Source organism: Oncorhynchus nerka, linkage group LG12, assembly GCF_034236695.1.
Source record: "Oncorhynchus nerka isolate Pitt River linkage group LG12, Oner_Uvic_2.0, whole genome shotgun sequence".
NCBI lineage: Eukaryota > Metazoa > Chordata > Actinopteri > Salmoniformes > Salmonidae > Oncorhynchus > Oncorhynchus nerka.
Window position 1 is genome coordinate 57,067,096 of NC_088407.1, and position 22,147 is coordinate 57,089,242.

The 22,147-nt window shown below is 44.2% G+C and overlaps 1 protein-coding gene across 3 annotated transcripts in view; it reads right to left on the reverse strand.

The window, feature by feature from the left end:
• Positions 1-22,147, reverse strand: part of LOC115138418 (runt-related transcription factor 3-like) — an 82,290-nt gene that overhangs the window by 10,361 nt on the left and 49,782 nt on the right. For 2 of the 3 annotated variants that reach the window (XM_029675245.2, XM_029675247.2), the window contains exons 6-7: positions 10,445-10,609; positions 358-429 (exon numbers count right to left, since the gene is read on the reverse strand). In XM_029675245.2, the coding sequence (XP_029531105.1) occupies positions 358-429; positions 10,445-10,609 (237 nt within the window). The remainder of the gene's footprint in view (positions 1-357; positions 430-10,444; positions 10,610-22,147) is intronic. The other variant, XM_029675248.2, reaches the window with a different exon arrangement.

Here is a 22,147-nt window from a genome sequence, read left to right on the forward strand (position 1 = left end):
TTTCTCAGACTAGTAATTATGGCCATCTCTTATTGCTCACCACGCCTCTCGTACTGCTCAGTGATTGGGCCTGGCATGGTATGATTAAGCCTCAGAAACAAACAAACAACACAAGCAAACCTCTTTCCCATATAGGCCTGCACAGAGATATGACTCTAAAACCGGGGTCATATAAGCAGAGCAGGATACTTGTTCACTTCCTACCGCTGTGCGAGGGTGTGTGACTGAGAGAGGCCGAAAGAAAGAGAACAAAACAAAAAAAACGAGCGACAACAATAGAGAGAAAGCACAAGTGAGGCGACGTAGAGCAGTTTGGGATAGGGGCCCCAGGTAGAGTAGATATAATATCTCTCTTACTTGACCATCTGAGGTCGTCCTCCACCTTGCATGTCTTCAGAGTTGGTGGGTCAATCTGGTCAGACCACAGGGCTGCAATGGACATAGATAGTATGTGTTAATGAAGGAGAATTTCGACATGACACTAGCCTGACACTACTGTAGTCTGGGCGGGTATGACAACGACCTCATTACATGAGTGTTTCTAATTCTGATGCACAGTAGAAGAGGATTAGAGAGAATTGTTTCCGGTTATGATTCTGTAGGTTCTGTGCATGTACCGTGTCCGAGTGAGGGGAGTGCAGATCTCTTCAATGCCCTAAAAAAAGCCAGCAACATGTCAAAGCTATCTGAGTGTGGTGGTTTGGCGGTCTACCTGTGACAGGCTTGCCTGTGCTGACTGAGCAGAGAGGAGGGCAGAAGGGGAGCTCTCACTGGAGTGAGACTAGAGAGAGGGCTTGGGAAAACAGGGCTGAGAGGCTGATGGAGCTAACAGAGATATTTTGGTTTCACAGGGGTCTGGGAGGAGGAGGTGTGAGGCCTTTGTTGGCCTGTCCAGTCAGCCTGTCAGGGAGAGAAGAATCCTTACAAGCGCAGCGCGTGAGACCCTGGTTCACACTCAATGGCCACACCGCAGGAAGCTGACAATTTGACATGCAAAGAGTGTTAGTTTGCTCTCGGACAGAGATAGGGCAATTGTTACAAGCCAAACTGCACGAATGAACCGTGGACCTCAAACACACATGCTTTTACTTGGACACGCACACACATGCACACACATTCTCAAAAAAACACTAGTTCATATACAGATTCAGACATACTGATAGCAGAGAAACGGTTAGACGTTGGCAGTCATATACTGTATCTCCTGTTCTGAACAAAAATATAAATGCAACATGCAACAATTTCACCGATTTTACTGAGTTACAGTTCAAATAAGGAAATCAGTCAATTGAAATGAATAAATTAGGTCCTAATCTATTGATTTCACATGACTGGGCAGGCCCACCCACTTGGGAGCCAGACACACCCACTGGGGAGCCAGGCTCAGCCAATCAGAATTACAGACAAAAATACTTGTCAGTTTCATCAGCTGTCCGAGTGGCTGGTCTCAGACGATCCCGCAAGTGAAGAAGCCTGATGTGGAAGTCCTGGGGCTGGCATGGTGACACGTAGTCTGCAGTTGTGAGGCCGGTTGGACGTACTGCCAACAACGTTGGAGGCGGCTTATGGTAGAGAAATGGACATATAATTCTCTGGCAACATCTCTGGTGGACATTCCTGCAGTCAGCATGCCAATTGCAACTCCCTCAAAACTTGAGACGTCTGTGACGTTGTGTGACAAAACTGCACATTTTAAAGTGGCCTTTTATTGTCCCCAGCACAAGGTGCACCTGTGTAAGGATCATGCTGTTTAATCAGCTACTTGATATGCCACACCTGTCAGGGGGATGGATTATCTTGGCAAAAGATAAATGCTCACTAACAGGGATGTAAACAAATTTGTGCACAAAGTGTAAGAGAAATAAGATTTTTGTGGGTCTGGACAATTTCTGGGATATTTTATTTCAGCTCATGAAACATGGGACCAACACTTTATATGTTGCGTTTGTATTTTTGTTCAGTATTTTTTCACACAACACAATGCCACAGATGTCTCAAGTTTTGAGAGAGCGTGCAATTGTCATGCTGACTGCAGGAATGTCCTCCAGAGCTGTTGCCAGAGAACTGAATGTTAAATCATAAGCTGCCTCCAACGTCGTTTTAGAGAATTTGTCAGTACATCCAACCAGACCACGTGTATGGCGTCATGTGGGTGACCGGTTTGGGGATGTCAACATTGTAAACAGAGTGCCCTATGGTGGCAGTGGTGTTATGGTATGGGCAGGCATAAGCTATGGACAACGAGCACAATTGCATTTTATCGATGGCAATTTGAATGCACAGAGATACTGTGATCAGATCCTGAGGCCCATTGTCTCGCTATTCATCTGCTGCCATCACTTCATGTTTCAGCATGATAATGCACGGCCTTATGTCGCAAGGATATTTACACAATTCCTGTGAGCTGAAAATGTACCAGCTCTTCCATGGCCTGCATACTCACCAGACATGTCACCCATTGAGCATGTGTGGGATGCTCTGGGTCGATGTGTACAACAGCGTGTTACAGTTCCCGTCAATATCCAGCAACTTTACAAAGCCATTGAAGAGGAGTGGGACAACATTCCACAGGCCACAATCAACAGCCTGATCAACTCTATGCGAAGGAGATGTGTTGCGCTGCATTAAACAAATGGAGGTCACACCACATACGGACTGGTTTTCTGATCCACACCCAAACCTTTTTCTAAAGGTACTGTATCTGTGACCAACAGATGCATATCTGTATCCCCAGTCATGTGAAATCCATAGATTAGGACCTAATGAATTTATTCCAATTGACTGATTTCCTCATATGAACTGTAACTGTAACTCCGTTAAATCGTTGAAATTGTTGGCTGTTGCGTTCATATTTTTGTTCAGTATATTTATATTGCAGTTTTGACATGAACATACAGTAACTAAGGCCTGGAGAGTTCCTGGTCATGTCCCTGTCCCTAGCCGGGCTACAGTAACACTACACTATAGTATGAGCTGAGGAACAACATCCTAACCGCTATATTAGCAGTTGTGATCCTGACCTTGAGAGGGGCCAGGAACAGGGGGAGGAGGATGTTCACCTATGCCCACACTGGGCCCAGGCTGGCTGGGGTTGGGGTGTGTAAAAGCTCTCTCACCCCCGGAGCTACTCAACTTCCTCTCCAAAGGCCCGGATCAGCACTTAGCCTCTGAGAGGTCCCGCGCTTCGCCCCACAATGGGAAATTCTTACACATAAATGGGGTTATTCAGAAAGGTTTCGAAGCAGCTGGTGCAATCCGCTCAAGAAAATAAACATTTCCTTCAAATATTTTGATTGGCTGGTGGACAACGTCAATACCAGCGGCACAGATTACCCCTGTTAATATGAGTCTCAGCCCCCTGGGTGGGGATAGAGATTGGGGGAAGGGGGTAGGTGCATTAGGGGTAGAAGACGACAGCCGCGTCACAAATATGAACGTTTTTGGGGTGGCATCAGTGATGGCTGGGAAGACACAAATAAACACATGCTCTGCTTTTTGAAGTGGATTTGGAGATGAAAGGGCCAAAATGGCGTCTGTCCTCATGACTCCGGATTCGGCAGCGCCTCAGAGACATGTAATGCGCCTGTCGTAATGAAGCGTGTCATTGAGACACAGTGAATGCTGGGCCTTGTGCTGGCTTCCTGTTTCGCTTAGGCCCTAGGCGTCACCACGGAGAGATAGAATGTGAGAGAGAGAGAGACGCCAGCGAGGAAGGGAGAGAGCGTGTTAGAGAGCGAGTGAGAGGGGAGGAACATGGCCTTGGCTCAGCTATGTGGGACATTTGATATGTCTTTTGAGCCCTCACTTAAACATGAGTAAAAACAAACACATCGACTGAAAAATCCTATGTTCTATTTGAGAGCCCCCTGTCCTGCCTCCCTTTCCCCTCTCCTCAGACTCAATAGAGACTGTTCATTGCGCACATGTAGTTTCTGTAATTGCTGAAATGTAAAGCTCGACCCGGCTCTGATGTTAAATTATAACTAACACAAACAGTTGAGTCTGGGAAAAAAAGCTCTCTTTTCTCTTTTTCCAGCTTACTGTTTAGAGATGGCTTCAAAAGAGTTTTTTTTAAAATTGGAGAACAAAAACATTTTCAGTTTGAATAATTCAGATCTAACTAAGGTCACAAAAACAGAGTAACCACAAGTGCAGCTCTTAGGCACCATAACAAATAAACCCCATGGCGACCATTGATATATTATGTAAATACAGCGCTGGAGAAGTAAAACAGAATCTCTCGTCGCTGGTCTGGATTCCCGCTAGTTTTGGTTGCATTTGGCCTGAGAGCTCCTTTCCTGTATGGGTTTGGCATGGACCAGCATGCATTGCTGCCCCAATGGAGCTTGGAGCCAACAGCATCTCCACCAGGCTCACAGCATGGCCACCTCTCTCTGGTCTTGTCCTGACAGACAGTCAATGACCCACAAACCAACACAATAACCTAGTAAGCACATCTGGTACTAAACAGAGACATGGAGGCACGATGCTTTGACCTTTCCCTCTAGATGCATGTGCTATGTGCCCGGCTGCATGTTCCAGGGACTGGCATACTTGTGTCTTACAGTGACTCTTTGTTGGTTATAATTGGTTGATAATGTCCTGCTGGGTGTTGGTTTTGGTTTTGAGGTTTGAGGTAGACACAGATCCAGGATCAGATTACCCAACTCCACATCCTAACATTTACCATTAGGAGGATTAAATAATATCTGACCCTGGACTAGCGGTTAGGGGCTCTGGGTCTGATCAGGGCTGTTAGTGGTAGACTGGAGCAGGCATTCGCTTGGGGGGCCAGCCGGCTTGTTTATGTGAAGTAAACAGTGTGGTCACTGTGGACAGGAGAGGAGGGGTAGGACCTCCCTCTAGCTAGCAGGACTTTCACAACCAGAGAGAATCCAGGATAGATTCACCTGTTTGACCTTTCACCACAGCAGAACTGCTGCAGATGTATGCCATTGGAAGAGTTGTGGTTTATTGGTGGAGTATCTATGGTAACCACCAGTAAATTGTTTTATTTTGACCCCTGCTATTTTGTAACCTATACCATACAGGTGCCACGGCTTAGCATTCGACCTTGTGAACACTATTATATAATTAATACAACTAGAGTGTGTTTTATCACTCACAGCCAACACACACACACACACACACACACACACACACACACGCACACGCGCACACACACACACGCACACACCACAAGTTTATTGGGCCCTCATCAAAGCATTGGAGCACTTGACTAGATGGCCGAAAGGTATGCTAGTATCTGATATTCATCTCCAGTCAGAAAAACACAGGTGTTGGAACAAATAGCATGTTAAATGATACTACCTCAAAAGGCAAAATACTTTCTTTTGGATGATTCAATTGCTGCTGTCTTTTTTTCTTAAAACACATTTAAGTTAAAAGAGCAACTTTGTTCTGGTGAGCTTGTTTAGTTTAGTCTCCTTTTGAAAAGGGAAAGAGGAAAACTGAAATCAGGATTATTTCTGTAGCGTCCCGTTGAGATCAAATATTTTTTCCATTTAATCTTAACATCTTTGTCTGGCTGGTAAGACTGGAATGAGCTGTAGACTTTATACCCAGGGTGTGTTAAGGAGATGGCATTCTCTAAAAATCATTAAAACACACATACACACACCACACACCTGACATTTAGTAAACCAGAATAACAATTTTGTTGTCGATTGTCTGAGTGTGAGATTTGCATGACTGCCCTGGCAGAGCCACACACACAGCTCCCCACACGCCCTCCCGTAGGATCATTCCTCACGGCAGCCTCACCTGTGGTCACGGCTGAACAAAAACAAGCGGCTAGCCGAGCAAGCGCAGTGTCTGCCAGGGCTTGAATCCTGTCACTGCATGCGCTGTAATGAGCTCTTAATTATCCTGGCTGTCTAGAGCGCTAGCAGAGCTTGCAACATTGGCACGTAACTGTGTGTGTGGTGTGTGTTTGTTAGAACATACTGTGTGTGTGCGTGTTTGTTACCACATACTGTGTGTGTGTGTGTGTACGTCTGAGAATCCCGCGCAGCGTTTAGCAGACGTCTCAAAAGCGTTGTGTTGACAACAAAACTCTGTCTCTGTTTCATGGCTCAGACAACAATATGAAGCAAAGGGCTTCACTAGGAGATGATATTGTATTTTCTCACGTTGTCGTCAGCTGGAAAGTCCAGGTTTATGTGTGGATAATGGAAAACATATTTTTTTTGCAACAGCAAGATGGGAATCAATTTAATTATAAAGTGTTGACGGCTCACTCATCTATTACCCTGTGATACTCCGCAAAATACAACTCTGCCTGCGACGACTGCCAAAAGCAGAGGCGTGTGTCGTGTTGATATGTAAATACATCCCTGTTTCCAAATGTATTTATCACAAAAGGTACTATTTTAGTTTGAGCTGGGTTTGTAGTTGTGTGTTGTCTAAGCTGGCATGGAGATGCCCAGGTTTATATGTCACTTGGTAGCTGAGAGGAGGGCGAATGTATCTTCATAGTTATTGAATTATTATGCATGGAGATGCCCAGTGATATATGTCACTGGGTAGCTGAGAGGAGGGTGAATGTATCTTCATAGATAATTAATTATTATGCATGGAGATGCAAAGTGATATATGTCACTGGGTAGCTGAGAGGAGGGTGAATGTATCTTCATAGGTAATGAATTATTATGCATGGAGATGCCCAGTGATATATGTCACTGGGTAGCTGAGAGGAGGGTGAATGTATCTTCATTGTTATTTAATTATTTTAGCACTAGCCCTGAGCTACAAAGTCATGATGGTAATATCAGAGATTAAGGTGTGTGGTTTTACAGTCCTCCACGTATCTGGGTAGCTATCAGAGATTAAAGGTGTGTGGTTTTACAGTCTCCATTATTATGCACGCACACACACACACACACACAGAGACACAGAGACAGACAGACACACACTCTTCAGAGAGGGCCCCTAGCACCTGCAGGTGTTGTGTGGAATCAGTTTGGAGCTCTATACCTCTCATCCCTGGCGGCTCTGAGCCACATTAATGTGTTGTGTCTATGTTGGAGGTGTGTGTGTTTGTGTGTGGGGGTTTGTGCATATATATACGCCCCACGTGTTTGTGAGCGTGCCCAGTGTCCGTGTGTGTGTGTGTGTGTGTGTGTGTGTGTGTGTGTGTGTGTTCTACTGGTGCAGGTCTTTGAGATCTGACAGGCCTATGAAGAAGTAATTCCTGCCCTAATCCTCCTGCAGCTATGCAGACAAGTACAGAGCCTTTCTTCACATGCCATCCCAGCATTGTCTGTACACCTCTCCTGCTAGACAGTTTGGAGATATTAAGAAATCCCTTATGGATAAGTCCCTCTGGATAAGCTTACCTGCCATGGCCCTTCCATTGGCAGACAACACGCAGTAAAGTACAGAACCCAAACTTAATATCATGAAATGTATATTGTATCTCTGTCTAAATGCCAACTAATCCTGGCCCTACTGGTCCACAGCACTGGCAGATGATTTTCCTTGGCAATGTTCAGTACATTACATGGCACTTATAGAGGAACAACAACATCAGTTAAACTAAGTCCAAGCTGGTGCTGATAACCACATTTGTGTAAGCTGAGCTGTACGATAGGTAGGTCCACAGTGGTGAGTCAGGAGCACAAGGCTAAACCCCATGAGAGATACACTTCCACCCACAGATAGCAAAACACTCCTAAACACACTGATAGAGACTCATTAACTGGGAAGTAGCCTTACTCTGTCTGTCAGCCTTAACCCCCTGCATGAGAACTAGGGAGTGGGTGGAAGAGGACAGCGTGTATGTGTGTGTGCCTCGTGTGTGTCTGTTCGTGTTTTGTCTGCACACATCCAGACATGCCATCACGTTAAGAAGCTCTGACACACAGTACCAGTCAAAAGTTTGTACACACCTACTCATTCCAGGGGTTCTTTATTTGTACTACTTTCTACATTGTAGAATAATAGTGAAGACATCAAAACTATTAAATAACACATATGGAATCATGTAGTAACCAAAGAAGTGATAAACAAATCTAAATATATTTTATATTTGAGATTCTTCAAAGTAGCCACCCTTTGCCTTGACAGCTTTGCACACTCTTGGCATTCTCTCAACCAGCTTCATGAGGTAGTCACCTGGAATGCATTTCAATTAACAGGTGTGCCTTGTTTAAAGTTAATTTGAGGAATTCTTTCCTCAATGTGTTTGGGCCAATCAGTGTTGTGACAATGTAGGGGTGGTATACAGAAGATAGCCCCATTTATGGCAAGAACAGCTCAAATAAGCAAAGAGAAATGATTGTCCATCATTACTTTAAGACATGAAGGTCATTCAATATGGAACATTTCAAGAACTTTGAAAGTTTCCTCAAGTGCAGTCGCAAAAACCATTAAGCGCTATCATGAAACTGTCTCTCATGAGGACCACCACAGGAAAGGAAGACCCAGAGTTACCTCTGCTGCAGAGGATAATAAATCCATTAGAGTTAACTGCACCTCAGATTGCAGCCCAAATAAATGCTTCACAGAATTCAAGTATCAGACACATCTCAACATCAACTGTTCAGAGGAGACTGTGTGAATCAGGCCTTAATGGTCAAATTGCCGCAAAGAAACCACTACTAAAGGACACCAATAAGAAGATACTTTCTTGGGCCAAGAAACACAAGCAATGGAGATTAGGCTGGTGGAAATCTGTCCTTTGGTCTGATGAGTCAAAATGTGAGATTTTTGGTTCCAACCGCCATGTCTTGGTGAGACGCAAAGTAGGTGAATGGATGATCTTCGCATGTGTGGTTGCCACCATGAAGCATGGAGGAGGAGGTGTGATAGTGTGGGGGTGCTTTGCTGGTGACACTGTCAGTGATTTATTTAGAATTCAAGGCACACTTAACCAGCATGGCTACCACAGCATTCTGCAGCGATACGCCATCCCATCTGGTTTGCGCTTAGTGGGACTATCATTTGTTTTTCAACAGGACAATGACCCAAAACACACATCCTGGCTATGTAAGGGCTATTTGACCAAGGAGAGTGATGGAGTACTGCATCAGATGACCTGGCCTCCACAATCACCCGACCTCAACCCAATTAAGATGGTTTGGGATGAGTTTGACCATAGAGTGAAGGAAAAACAGCCAACAAGTGCTCAGTATATGTGGGAACTCCTTCAAGACTGTTGGAAAGGCATTCCAGGTGAAGCTGGTTTAAAGCATGCTAAGAGTGTGCAAAGCCATCATCAAGGCAAATATATTTGAATTTGTTTAACATTTTTTGGTTACTACCTGATTCCATATGTGTTAATTCAAAGTTTTGATGTCTTCACTATTATTCTACAATGTAGAAAATAGTACAAATAAAGAAACCCTTAAATGAGCAGGTGTGTCCAAACTTTTGACTGGTACTGTATGTCTGAGAGCGAACTTCCACCCACGTACCCCCTCTCCCCTAAGACACACACACCTCCTTCCCCCTGTCTCCATTGCAGATCTGCCCTGTTGTGCCAGTCAGTCTGAGACTGACGTGATTGCGGAGGAAGCGGGCGGCTGTGAGATTCCTGAGGCTGTAGAGTGGTGTGGTGAACCAGCTCCAGCCCCAGTGCCTTGGCCAGGCTGTTTGGCAGTGATCAGGTTGCCACCTGGCCCCAGACTGGACCCTGTGACCGATGCAGGGCATCCGGGGACAGAGCTGGCATGAGTGAGCGGCCCCTGCCAGTAAATGTATTGGACCCTCCCCCGGGTCTGGGCTCTCATATCAGTAGGGAGGGTTGTACTCAACCTGGGGCTTCAGCCTGCCACATACAGGCTAACTCAGCCCATAAAGGGAGAACAACACCGTCAGTTCATTATGTGTCACAGTCAGACCATACAGGCTAACTCGGCTCATAACACCACAGCCATGAGCTGTTCACTCCCTTACCGTCAGGGCAGATGATATTGGAGCATGAGGTCTGATACATGCTCAGAGACAGTTTCTATCTAAAAGCCATCAGACTGCTGAACGCTTGAACTGGACTGACCAACTGGACCACCTGGACTGACCCCTGACTCTCTACACCTTAGCAAGCATTCACACACACATAAACTCCTGTATTATACTTATTCCAAAAGGTTTATTCTATTCTACTGAGCCATTTACTTTATGTTCCTATTCTTCTCTTTTATTATTTCTTAATGTTGTTTCATTGTCCAGAAGGAAGCTGCAAGTAACCATTTACTTGTAGTGTATACCATGTGTATCCTGTACATACGACTAATAAAACTTGAAACTGATAGCAAAGTCAGCTCTCACTGTCGGCAGGGAGAAGCATTTGTACCACTAACCCCTATATACAGTGCTGTAGCAGAAGGTGGAGTGTTTTGTGATGAGTGAGCAACACTGACTTGGGACAGACGGTGTGAGTGAGTCAGTGTGATAGTTGTTCCTGTCTGGTCAGCGGCCCTACCTTGTATCTGGGACTGGGTAGAGGGCCCCAGGTGGCTCTGGTGCATGGGCCGGGGCTGGGGGTTACCAGGCCCCATCCTCAGGCTGGCCCGCTGGTAGCGCTCAATCTCTGTCAACCTATCAGAGAACTGCATCTTTTGGGGGTCCTCCATCTTCACCCTGTGTCCTGAAAGAGAGCGAGAGAGGGAGAGAAAAAGAGAGAGAGAGGAGAGCCAAGTTACCACCTACACAGCCGGGAAATCATGGCTCTTTATTATTTTTTTTCCCAGCGGTACCAAATGGTCAAAAATAGTAAAAGCAATAACACATCCAAATGTTAGGTCTGCTGTAATATTTGAGTTTTATTTCCTCAAGTCTGTCCATGGGCACCAGCAGTTTACAGCTTATTAGGTTTTGTGAGGGTTTGTTTAGAAGTGGAATGGTTATATTGGCAATGGCATCCCATTCTATTCTAAGACATAATTAGTGTGAAAACAAATAGTACAGTGACAGAATTATATACATGAATAAAGGCCACTGTCCTCCACCAACTAATCTGATTCAGTCAGATTATACGAAAGCTTTCTTAGAAATATAACAATACTCATAGAATGTTGACAGGCACTGGACTTGTGGTTGAGCTAAACTTGCAATTGCCTTTGCGTTAAAAACAGATAAACATTCATATAGGAATAGCACTAATACTCCGGTGTATATCAATAGTACTAGCACAATAATATAATTATAGTATGGTAATAATAGTATGAAATTGTTTAAAATTCTGCACTCAGAAGTACAACCCCAGACTGGGTCTGCTTGTCGAAATGGTGACTATACGTCATACAGCGACTCAGGTCTGACCAAGCAGTTACTCAGTGAGGGAAACACCCAGGAATTGCTCCTAGACTATATTACTCATCAGACTGGAACACACTGTGTGGACGGTGGCGCATATGTGCATGTGTGTGTGTGTGTGTGTGTGTGTGTGTGTGTGTGATGAGAGAGGTGGGAATGTACGAGAAAAAGCATATTTGGCACCTCGATTACATTTGATCTGAACAAGATCAGAAAGACAAATCACTACACTCAAACCCCAATCACTTTGAATAGTTTTTCTTAAAAGTTATACTTGAAAGGCTAATTCCAGTGCAATCTCTCTCCAGCTTTGCTTGATCTTGGCCAGGTCGCAGTTGTAAATGAGAACTTGTTCTCAACTGGCCTACCTGGTTAAATAAAGGTGTTCTCAACTCGCCTACCTGGTTAAATAAAGGTGTTCTCAACTGACCTACCTGGTTAAATAAATGTGTTCTCAACTGGCCTACCTGGTTAAATAAAGGTGTTCTCAACTGGCCTACCTGGTTAAATAAAGGTGTTCTCAACTGGCCTACCTGGTTAAATAAAGGTGTTCTCAACTGGCTACCTGGTTAAATAAAGGTGTTCTCAACTGGCTACCTGGTTAAATAAAGGTGTTCTCAACTGGCTACCTGGTTAAATAAAGGTGTTCTCAACTGGCTACCTGGTTAATATAAAGGTGAAATAGAAAAAGACATGTATTTAACATGTGGTGTCACAATAGAAAATTAAATAGTTTACATAAATATTGCCAGTGTATATTCTACACACACCTAAATGCCATACGTGAGTACGGATGAGGGACTCCTCTAATGGAGGATATGTAATATGTAACTATCAATGCAACAGACATGTCTGAAAGAGCATGTAAACATTGTGGTTTTCTCCCTGGCATCTCTAATGTGAAGTAATGGCTGGATTTGAACATTTTATCACCAGATAAAGGGGGCCAGCAGACAGACTGATATGGATTTGCCCATCCTCTCTCCAGACTTAACCCAAGGGTAATATATCCCCCTGCCTGCGACTTGACCCAAGGGTAATATATCCCCCTGCCTGCGACTTGACCCAAGGGTAATATATCCCCCTGCCTGCGACTTGACCCAAGGGTAATATATCCCCCTGCCTGTGACTTGACCCAAGGGTAATATATCCTCCCTCCCTGCGACTTGACCCAAGGGTAATATATCCTCCCTGCCTGCGACTTGACCCAAGGGTAATATATCCTCCCTGCCTGCGACTTGACCCAAGGCTAATATATCCTCCCTGCCTGCGACTTAACCCATGGGTAATATATCCTCCCTGCCTGCGACTTGACCCATGGGTAATATATCCTCCCTACCTGCGACTTGACCCAAGGGTAATATATCCTCCCTGCGACTTGACCCAAGGGTAATATATCCTCCCTGCCTGCGACTTAACCCATCGGTAATATATCCTCCCTGCCTGCGACTTGACCCATGGGTAATATATCCTCCCTGCCTGCGACTTGACCCATGGGTAATATATCCTCCCTGCCTGCGACTTGACCCAAGGGTAATATATACTCCCTGCGACTTGACCCAAGGGTAATATATCCTCCCACCCTGCGACTTGATCCAAGGGTAATATATCCTCCCACCCTGCGACTTGACCCATGGGTAATATATCCTCCCTGCCTGCGACTTGACCCATGGGTAATATATCCTCCCTGCCTGCGACTTGACCCAAGGGTAATATATCCTCCCACCCTGCGACTTGATCCAAGGGTAATATATCCTCCCACCCTGCGACTTGACCCATGGGTAATATATCCTCCCTGCCTGCGACTTGACCCAAGGGTAATATATCCTCCCACCCTGCGACTTGACCCATGGGTAATGTATCCTCCCGTTTACCACTCCCTCTTCTCTTTTCATACAATATAGAATTCTCTATCTCGCCCCTGCCCCCCTTCCCACACACACAGACGTACACACACCAAACATGTGGACTGAGCTTGGCTCCCAAGTAGAATTGAACAGTATACAATGCTTCCAATGGCTAGATGCAGACACATTCAAATCAACACTCACATGCATGCACATAACAAAACATAGATAAATACCCATAACCCGCACAATCACCTCCCCCATCACACACACCAACACATTTTCTCTTGCCAGTAAAAAAAACACCCACACATGTTAACTCACATACTCACACTGGGATCAACACCCTCCCCTGTGTGTGTGTGTGTGTGTGTGTGTGTGTGTGTGTGTGTGTGTGATCCGTTACATGTTAAAAAAAAACTGTAATCCATTCCGTTACCAGCTAAAATATTGTAATCCGATGACAGATACTTTTGAAACTTCAAGTCAGAGACCACTATGATGACACATGTGTTTGATGGATCACAGGAAAATAGCAGGAATCGGCTTTAGTAGGCTAAGCTATGTCTTCCAATGATGCGACCAATGATTATCAACTTGAATAAAGGTAAGAGGTAAGGATGACAGTAGTGGTGTAGCCTACGGGCGATGTGGATATCACTTATTATTCATATCCACATAGCACATTGATGTGAATCACACTGCTGCTCTCTCATTTAGGTATTTGCTCCTTACGGATTGTGGTTGTTGTGGATGGCTGTTCACAAATGTGTATGTGTATTTTAACCCAGTAATGGTTGAATTGATTACGTTTAAACTGCCTATCAATCATTGTTTTTGAAACTAGTGCGGATACAAGCCTATGAAAAAAAGGTTTGATGGGGTCCCTCCATCTAAAGTCCTCTGAGCTATTGTGTTCCATACCGTCAACCACTAGTTTCATTTAAGAAGACTAGTGGGGCGTTTATTGTTAACTCGAATGTGTGCTGATAAAAAACATAGGCCTAATGGACAAATGCTCAAACTTGCACACTTTTGATAGACTTACATATCTGCATATATTATCAAGACATCAAAGTGTAACCAACAAAAATGTAAACAATAGGTCTATAGCAAATGCAGTATATGGCATTCATTTTTCACATTCAAATAGCACTTTTATGTAGTGCTCATAGCAAGCCATTCCATGAGAGCAGCATTTATTTTTCAACTCGAGGCAATGAATCCAATCAGTCCTCCATGACAACAAAAATCATAAACAACAGAGTAGGGCTTTCTAATAAGTCCTTAGTTTTGGGCTTATGCTCATGTAAAACAATTTGGCTAATCTATATTTCCATATTTCCAAGTCCTATTTTGGAAGGGGTATTACATTCATTGGAATGACTGGAAATCTGACAGACTTTGGAATTTAATGTAAATATACAATTGCATTATTATTGTTATATGTAGTAGAAAGCGATGGGTTAGAAGAAGCCTGCATAACCAACCCATAAAATAAAATGCAACACCCATTTATGGCCAGCTATGTAAACTCTAACATTGATTTATCCTGCAATAGATGTCTTTCAATTGGTAATATAAATGTTTGTCTTCTAATGGGGAAAGTAATCTTTAGGGGAAAGTAATCTAAAAGTAACGGAATGTAACCAGATTACGTTACTGAGTTTGGGTAATCCAAAAGTTACATTACTGATTACAATTTTGGACAGGTAACTGTAATGGATTAAATTTAAAAAGTAATCTACCCAACTGTGTGTCTGTGTGTGTGTGTGTGTGTGTGTGTGTGCATATGGATGAGAAATGTGTCTGAATGCGGAGACCAGGGCTGTTGGACATCTCCAGCTGTTTGTGGTCCCTGTGTTGGAAGTCAGACTTGTAGTAGGATGCAGTAAAAGTGAGTGACCCCACCTATACACCCACCATCTCACTATGACACAGGGACACAGTCTACTCCAGACACACCCGCTTAAGCACACTTATACTCACACACTTTTACAACTAGTATCTTGTTATTCACACATTTCTGAACCCAGTCCCCCTCCCAGTCCCCACACCACCGAGAGGGAAAGTGGGACACACACAGGCAGCTACAGAGCTTAGCTGGCTCCATCTCCCACACAGACACTGTGGCTACTGTCTGCTCCACCCCAGAGCAGGGGAGGCCAGGAGAAACGGCCCTCCAAATATAGACCAATAGTTAGTGCAGTTATTAAGAGATTTACACCACCTCAAACGGCTGAGGTCAGGGAAATGATACATCCCAGCTCTGTGGAAGAAGAAAAAAACAACCAGGGGGAAAAATGTAGAATTGGTCACTTTTTCTGTGGCCTGTGGTGGTCTGGGATGAATTGGTTGGCGCTTTGGGGATGAAAGTGATTGTACCGCATGATCACACACACACACAATCACACACACACACACACACACACACACACACACACACACACACACACACACACACACACACACAGCAGTGGATCTAGTGGCTCAGGTCCAGCTGGCAGGGAGTGTGTGGCGACACACTGTACTGTACTTCCAGTAGAGGGTTTGGCCAGCCATGAGAGAGAACTATAGGAGCAGAGCTGAGGCTTCATTAGGACCATGCCTGGTGCTCATTACCCCAAACCCCACAGTTACTGTTAACACCACTAATCAACTCACATGCTCTCCTCTCTTCCCCCTCTTCATTCCCGACTTCCTCTCTGTCTGTCCCCTCTTTCTCCTTTTCTCTCTCTCGCCCTCCCTCCCTCTCATTTACTTTTTTTTATAGAAGAGAAAACTTCAGCAGTTTCCCATCTGGAAGCGAACACAGTTTATACAGTATACACAACCTTCCTCCTGTTTTCTTCTGTTAGATATCATCACCACTCTAAGCCTCAGAGAGAGGAAATGGATTGGTGCGATGGAGGGAGAATTGATGATTGTCTTTTCTAGTCCCTGTCTTGGCCTTGGTTAAGAGACCGACAGAGCCCATGGCCTGCTTGCTGTTCAGCGCAGTGTTTAAACCTCTTTTCAGGTCTGACCCCAGCTTTTCCATGAGTGTGTCTGGTAGATTGCCAGAGGTTGACTCCCACTTTGCAGGGTCTTGACCATGGGTTTCTGCGTACCACGGACCCATTTCGGAGGGGATTGTGTGGTGGATGAATATTTTATGTGTCAGGGTGCACTTAGGAGAGAATGCACCGTTTTTTTCTCTATGATATCATAACCACAAGATAGAGCTGGGAGATGGAGGCCATCGGGGAGGCAGGGATGATGTGGTTCAAACACCAGCCCTCAATACATGGAAGAGGTAAAATGGATGCCAGAAGCTGTAGATTTACTAGCTTCCTCTCTAGATGGCTGTTGCATCATCTTACAGCATTATGAGGACTGTAACGAACACATAAAAAGGTTGATACAAAATGTCTGGTATTAATGATGTACTGAAAATCCATTTCACTGAAAATGGCTTTAGAAATAATGGCTGTGCCCTTCCCACCCACCCAGCGTTTGTGTTTTTTTTTGTTTTGTTGCCCAATACAATACCATTTTATCAGCAGATTAACTAAAGACATAGGGCCTTGATGTCCCCAATGTTTTTCTGTGCTCTTCAGAACATGTAGATAGGTTCAAGTATAACAGATAAGATACATTCGTGTGGGAAACTGACCCTGTGACTGGTCCCTTTGAATTGAAACACCGATGAGCAAAATGATCAACCCTGATCGCCTACAAATTGCATTGAGCCACAAGGAGTGGGATGATGAAGGTTAGTATTTGGGAATTCTAGAGCTGTTCCTATGGGCAACTCTTACTCAGAGCTCACAACCCCTTCAGACGAGCCAATCTCAGCAAGTCCCGCCCTAACCCTCTAAAGCCCATATCAGTGGAACACATAGACAGTGTTTGCTCAGAGAGTGTTAATGACAGCTCATAAACAGGGCCCGGGTCCAGCTGAATGATCACACGATACAGCTTTTTTTTCTAACATTGAAAGAAAGAAACATATGTTCCCTTCCAAAGAGAGACACATTGAACACAAGCTTTTTTTAGTAAAGGGCTGGGCGAGTTTTCAGGGGCAAAGTGAAACTCTATCTGGACTGCAAAGGGCAATACGTGCCTTGGCCCGGACCCAGGGCTGTGCTGAATATATTTGAAGTGTAAATATTTGTATTCGTCGTATAAATGGACTTGAAAGGCACTTGATAACAGACTAGAATTGGTTGAGTGCCTATATCAGACTGAAAACGTCTAGCGCACCTCTATAAGGACTATGGGCATGTCCATGTAAATGGACCCAAGTTCATAGGAGCATATCAAATTGGGTGTCAAATGAAAGCTAAGAGTCTATATTTTGGGGAAATTAAGGCATAGTTACATTTAGAAAAAAAAACAATTGCATAAGTAAAGGCTTTGATTTCTGGATAAACAGATTTAAAAGGGGTCTTACAAAAAAACAACATTTTCTCATTTCTCTCCCTCATGAGGGAGGATAATAAAAGTTCACAGAAGTAACAAGTAAAGGTAGGCCTATCAATTGGTTATAGTGTTTTACTGATATACATTTTGTTTATGAATTATTAAGTGATTAAAACTCATAAAAAACTCCAAATTGGTAACGGAATTACCAAAAATTCTGCAATGGAATTACTGCAACTGAATTGGCTACAATGGGAAATCATCACAAACCACAGTTGGGTCACCTGCTACTATCCTCCCTTCCACTGGTATACTGTTATGTTCAGCTGATAACTGTTTTATTTATCTTTCTGTCAAACCAAGAGTGTTAAAAGTCTGAGTCTGGACAACCTCTCTATCTCTCTCTCTGGCTCTCTCTCTCTGTCTCTCTCTCTCTTTCTTTCTTTCTTTCTTTCTTTCTTACTGACACCTACCCATGAGCCCCCTTTCTTTCCATTTACTGTTAACAGCTTCCTCACCCACTGGGCACCGACCGACGGCGAACGTCCATGGACGTTGACATTTGGTCAGTCCACCCTGGCCTTGATATTAGCCTCCACAGACGGACCAGAGCTCTGCCTTTATACAATATAGGTGTACATAGTAAGTTAGGTACCTTATATGTTGGCACTGTACCAACAGCTGTAGAGCAGAGTTCTGTGTTTGTCACTCTATTGTTATGACATGTTGATGTCAGCCTCTCCCTGTCTGTAGTGTGTGGATACAGCTGCTGAGAGGATTCATAGAGTCACAAAAACAACACATACAACTAACATGCTGCTGTTGACTCTGTTCAGTGATTGTGTCTGAATATGCGTGTATTAAGGGAGGAACCTTTCAAGGCAATAGGCCTTGTACTTTCTATCCTGAACTATAAACTCTCTCAAACGGTTTCTTCGTCAGTCAGAAACGTCAACCTGCCTCAGAATGACAGTTGAGAGGGTGTCGGAGTGGCGTCGGTCGGTTCGCTAGCGAACTTCCGCTTTGTGTTGGCGCTCGAAGACGTTTCAACATCTGTTGAGCGAAGCATTGCGCACCTGTCTTCCTTTTCCTCCTCTCTTGACTATTTTGCCTCCTGCCTTTCCCTACCCCCTTTGACTTCCCCTTTCACTCTACTACTGGTGCCATCGAGACGCCTGAGGCTTTAGCGATCACACTGCCCCTACAACTCAAATCAATGACAGAGTTGGGTTTTAGAGGCTGTCCAATCATAGATCAGTTTAAGGCTGACCCAGAAGGATGTGAGGTTTATTTCTTAGTAGTGTTTGTGGCTGTCTAGTCTGGCTAAATGAGTTTTACAGACACACACAGAGACACATAAACACACACACACACACACAATGAACTCTTTTAATGTCTCTTGTTATATATATTGACGTCCGGTGTCCACGTCATGAACTGAATGGATGCATTATTTCAGACTGTAAACTATCACCATGAGACGGAGGGCCTTTAGCAAGTAGTAAATTCCACCATGGGATTCCATGATACTTACGTGGCTGTGACTAGTCGACTGTCACTCTGCCCATGTTGCACACTGAGGTCTGTGTACTGGTGGGATTTCCACAGCCTACACCAATCTATCAGGGGAAGCTTAGCTAAGCCTGGCTCTCTTCCCAGCCTCTTACTGCTGTCTGTCTGTCTATCTCTGAGCAGATGCTAGCTATGCTTCCCCTGGGGACCATCCTCAGCCTGAAATCCTCCCGTCTACAGCAGGGCTGAGAGAGAATGTGAGACCGTGATCCAGTCTTCCCGTCTTGATGAAGGGATAAGGCTGTGTGTGTGTTGGTAGTGTAGTTAGAAGTGTGTGTGTGTGTGTGTGTGTGTGTGTGTGTGTGTGTGTGTGTGTGTGTGTGTGTGTGTGTGTGTGATTAGTGAGGAATAGGGGCTATGCCACACAGGGACAGCCCTACAGTGGTGCAGGTCAGGGCAGGCAGTGTGAGTGGAGGGGTGTAGGCTAGGCCCCATACAGCCGGATCCACTAACAATAAAGAGAGGCTTGTAGCACTGAGCAATCAGCCCTCTTTTGTCCCACTACACTACTGTACGTGTGTGTCTCTCCTCTGGGGAGGGGTGATGTGTGTCAGTAGGGCGGAGGCAGTAAAGGTGGGTGAGGAGGGGGGTTGTTTTTCAGCACTTCTGCTGCAGAACAGAGAGGGCCCTTTTTTGCCCCGGTGACAGATCCTATTAAAGAAATAAGCTGCACTGAGAGTGTTGTTTTAGCTCTGGAGGTGCGAGGCTATAGGGGTTGCAGGGATGTGTGTGCAGGGGTAGCCAGGGCTTGCTAAGCAATGAGGTGTTGGTAGGAGGGAGGGGAGGTGTCCTCTCAGATCTGTGTGAAAGGAAAGCAACCATCGTCGTCACATGCGTCAACGCAATGCTAGCAGATGTGTCAAACGGTTTCTTATTCACACCTCGGTGCGCATGAACTTAGCTACGAGCACACGCAAGACCCGTCTGCACGCACACGCAAGACCCGTCTGCACGCACACAAGACCCGTCTGCACACACACAAGGCATGTCTGCACACACACAAGGCCCGTCTGCACACATGCGCTCATGGGTCGCACACACACTGCTCAGTGACAAATGACAGGAAGGTAGACTCCAGATGTGTCAAATGGGAGGTGTGAATTTTCTTGTGTATTTGCGTGTGTGTAAGTGCATGTGAATGTTTACAAGCACGAGTTTGTTTTATTGTTGCAATATCATGTTGTTCTACACTTTAATCTTGACTCCGATCAAGGTCAGCAGAGTGCCACATGAAAAAGCGCTGTCCACATTCTCATAAGGGGAAATTCCAATTCCTTTTTTTTATGCCCTTTTCTCTCTACACATATTCTGACCTCAAACTTAAGCATGAGAATAGCATGCTATTCACCCGCTATTCGTTTGGGTTGGAGATCTAAGAATTGAAGGTTTGGCAGAGGTGTGTCTACAGATATACCGTATTCTGACCTTGACTTAATGCCCTCATAATTCCACCCCCTTTACATGAGAGGACACCACAAATAAGGACGAGCGACCTGTAGGTTGCGGAAAAACGTTTACTTAAAAAAAAATGTACGGTAGAAATAACACCAATCTCCATGCACTGTAATTTAGACATTGATTAGAACTACTGTATTGATAAGACCTGGGTATATGAGTAATCCGTTTGGATAAGGGGATTGGAAATATAAATTACAATGATTTTTGATCTATTTTACCCTATGATCACTGAAAAGTGAATTTCGGCCTCTTTTCCACAGTAAAGTATAAATTGTAGGCCTATAGCTTCATAATTTTTTTTGGGGGGGTGACATTTGGAGACCCAAGCCCAGGCTGTAGCTTATGGAAACATGTTCACACTGACAGTATCGTTGAACCTCCAGAGTTGATTTATGCACTGTAGAATGTTTTTCATTATATGCCCAGACCTTTCCTCTTTTTTTAATGCCCATTTCTAGCATATTAAATATGAAACACTATCGGCAGCCACCGTCAGTAATACACACATACAGTGCAATGACTGTTAGTTTTCTTCCATTTGTAGCCTACTTTTTGCATCATTCCATTCCATTGACCTTTCTTTCCTCCGTCACGTCCGTGTGCCTTATGGCGTATTACATGATTGTCAATAATTAAGGGCATGTAGCCTATTTGAATAATTATGGAACGCAGACCATACCTAGCAGTTTAAACCTGGAGTCTCACAGTTCTGTGGTTAATGAGGATTAGGGTAGACTGTTGTTCAACCCCTGTTGTACACTTTTCTATTCTTCCAATATTTCATGAATTGAACAATTGAATATGGCAAATTTCAGGATGAATCAAACCCCTGTATTTTTTTATTCAACAATGTATTTTGTTCATAAAGGCTCTCCAACCCTGTTTATGTATGATTAATAAATATTTTCCTAACCCTAAATAATGTACAAGATCAGAGTATTTTTTTTATCTACCGATTGGCGCTGAAAGGAGATGAATGTGTGTGTACTTAGATGGCTTTCTGTCATTGATCCCTATTCTGAACCTGTCTGTCGAGGAAATTATATTTAAAGGTACACCATATTTAAAGGGGATGGCTTTAGATAAATGTCCTTACTGAAAACACTATTGAATGTTGGCCAGCAAGTTGGATGGTTTTCAGCAGTTGAATTCCATTTATTCAGTGTGCGTAAGGGAACCACGTCTGCAAAGCCCATTATGCACCTGTATATGTTAAGTCTGAATACCAACTACTGAGAAGAGTTTCAATCAAAACTCGTAAAAAAGGAATAGATTTCCTAAGTCTGAATTGGGCCCATAGTCCAGACCAGACATTAATATGCTATAACAGGCTGGCCAGTGGTTAGTATTTGCTGCCTTTGTTAAAGTGATGTTTGAACCAGAGGCTGAAGAGCCAAGGCTTCTCTCCCCCATGTTTACCCAAGGGATTACTGACTCCTCCAGCTCTGGAACCAACATCTCCAAACACCTATTATTTGCTGACTGTTCCTTACCATTAAGTCCCAGAAAAATAAATATGTCAACCACAGTCATCCACAGCGTTTTCCAGTAAGCCACAGGTACTCCTTCACACTATTCACCCCCTCCCC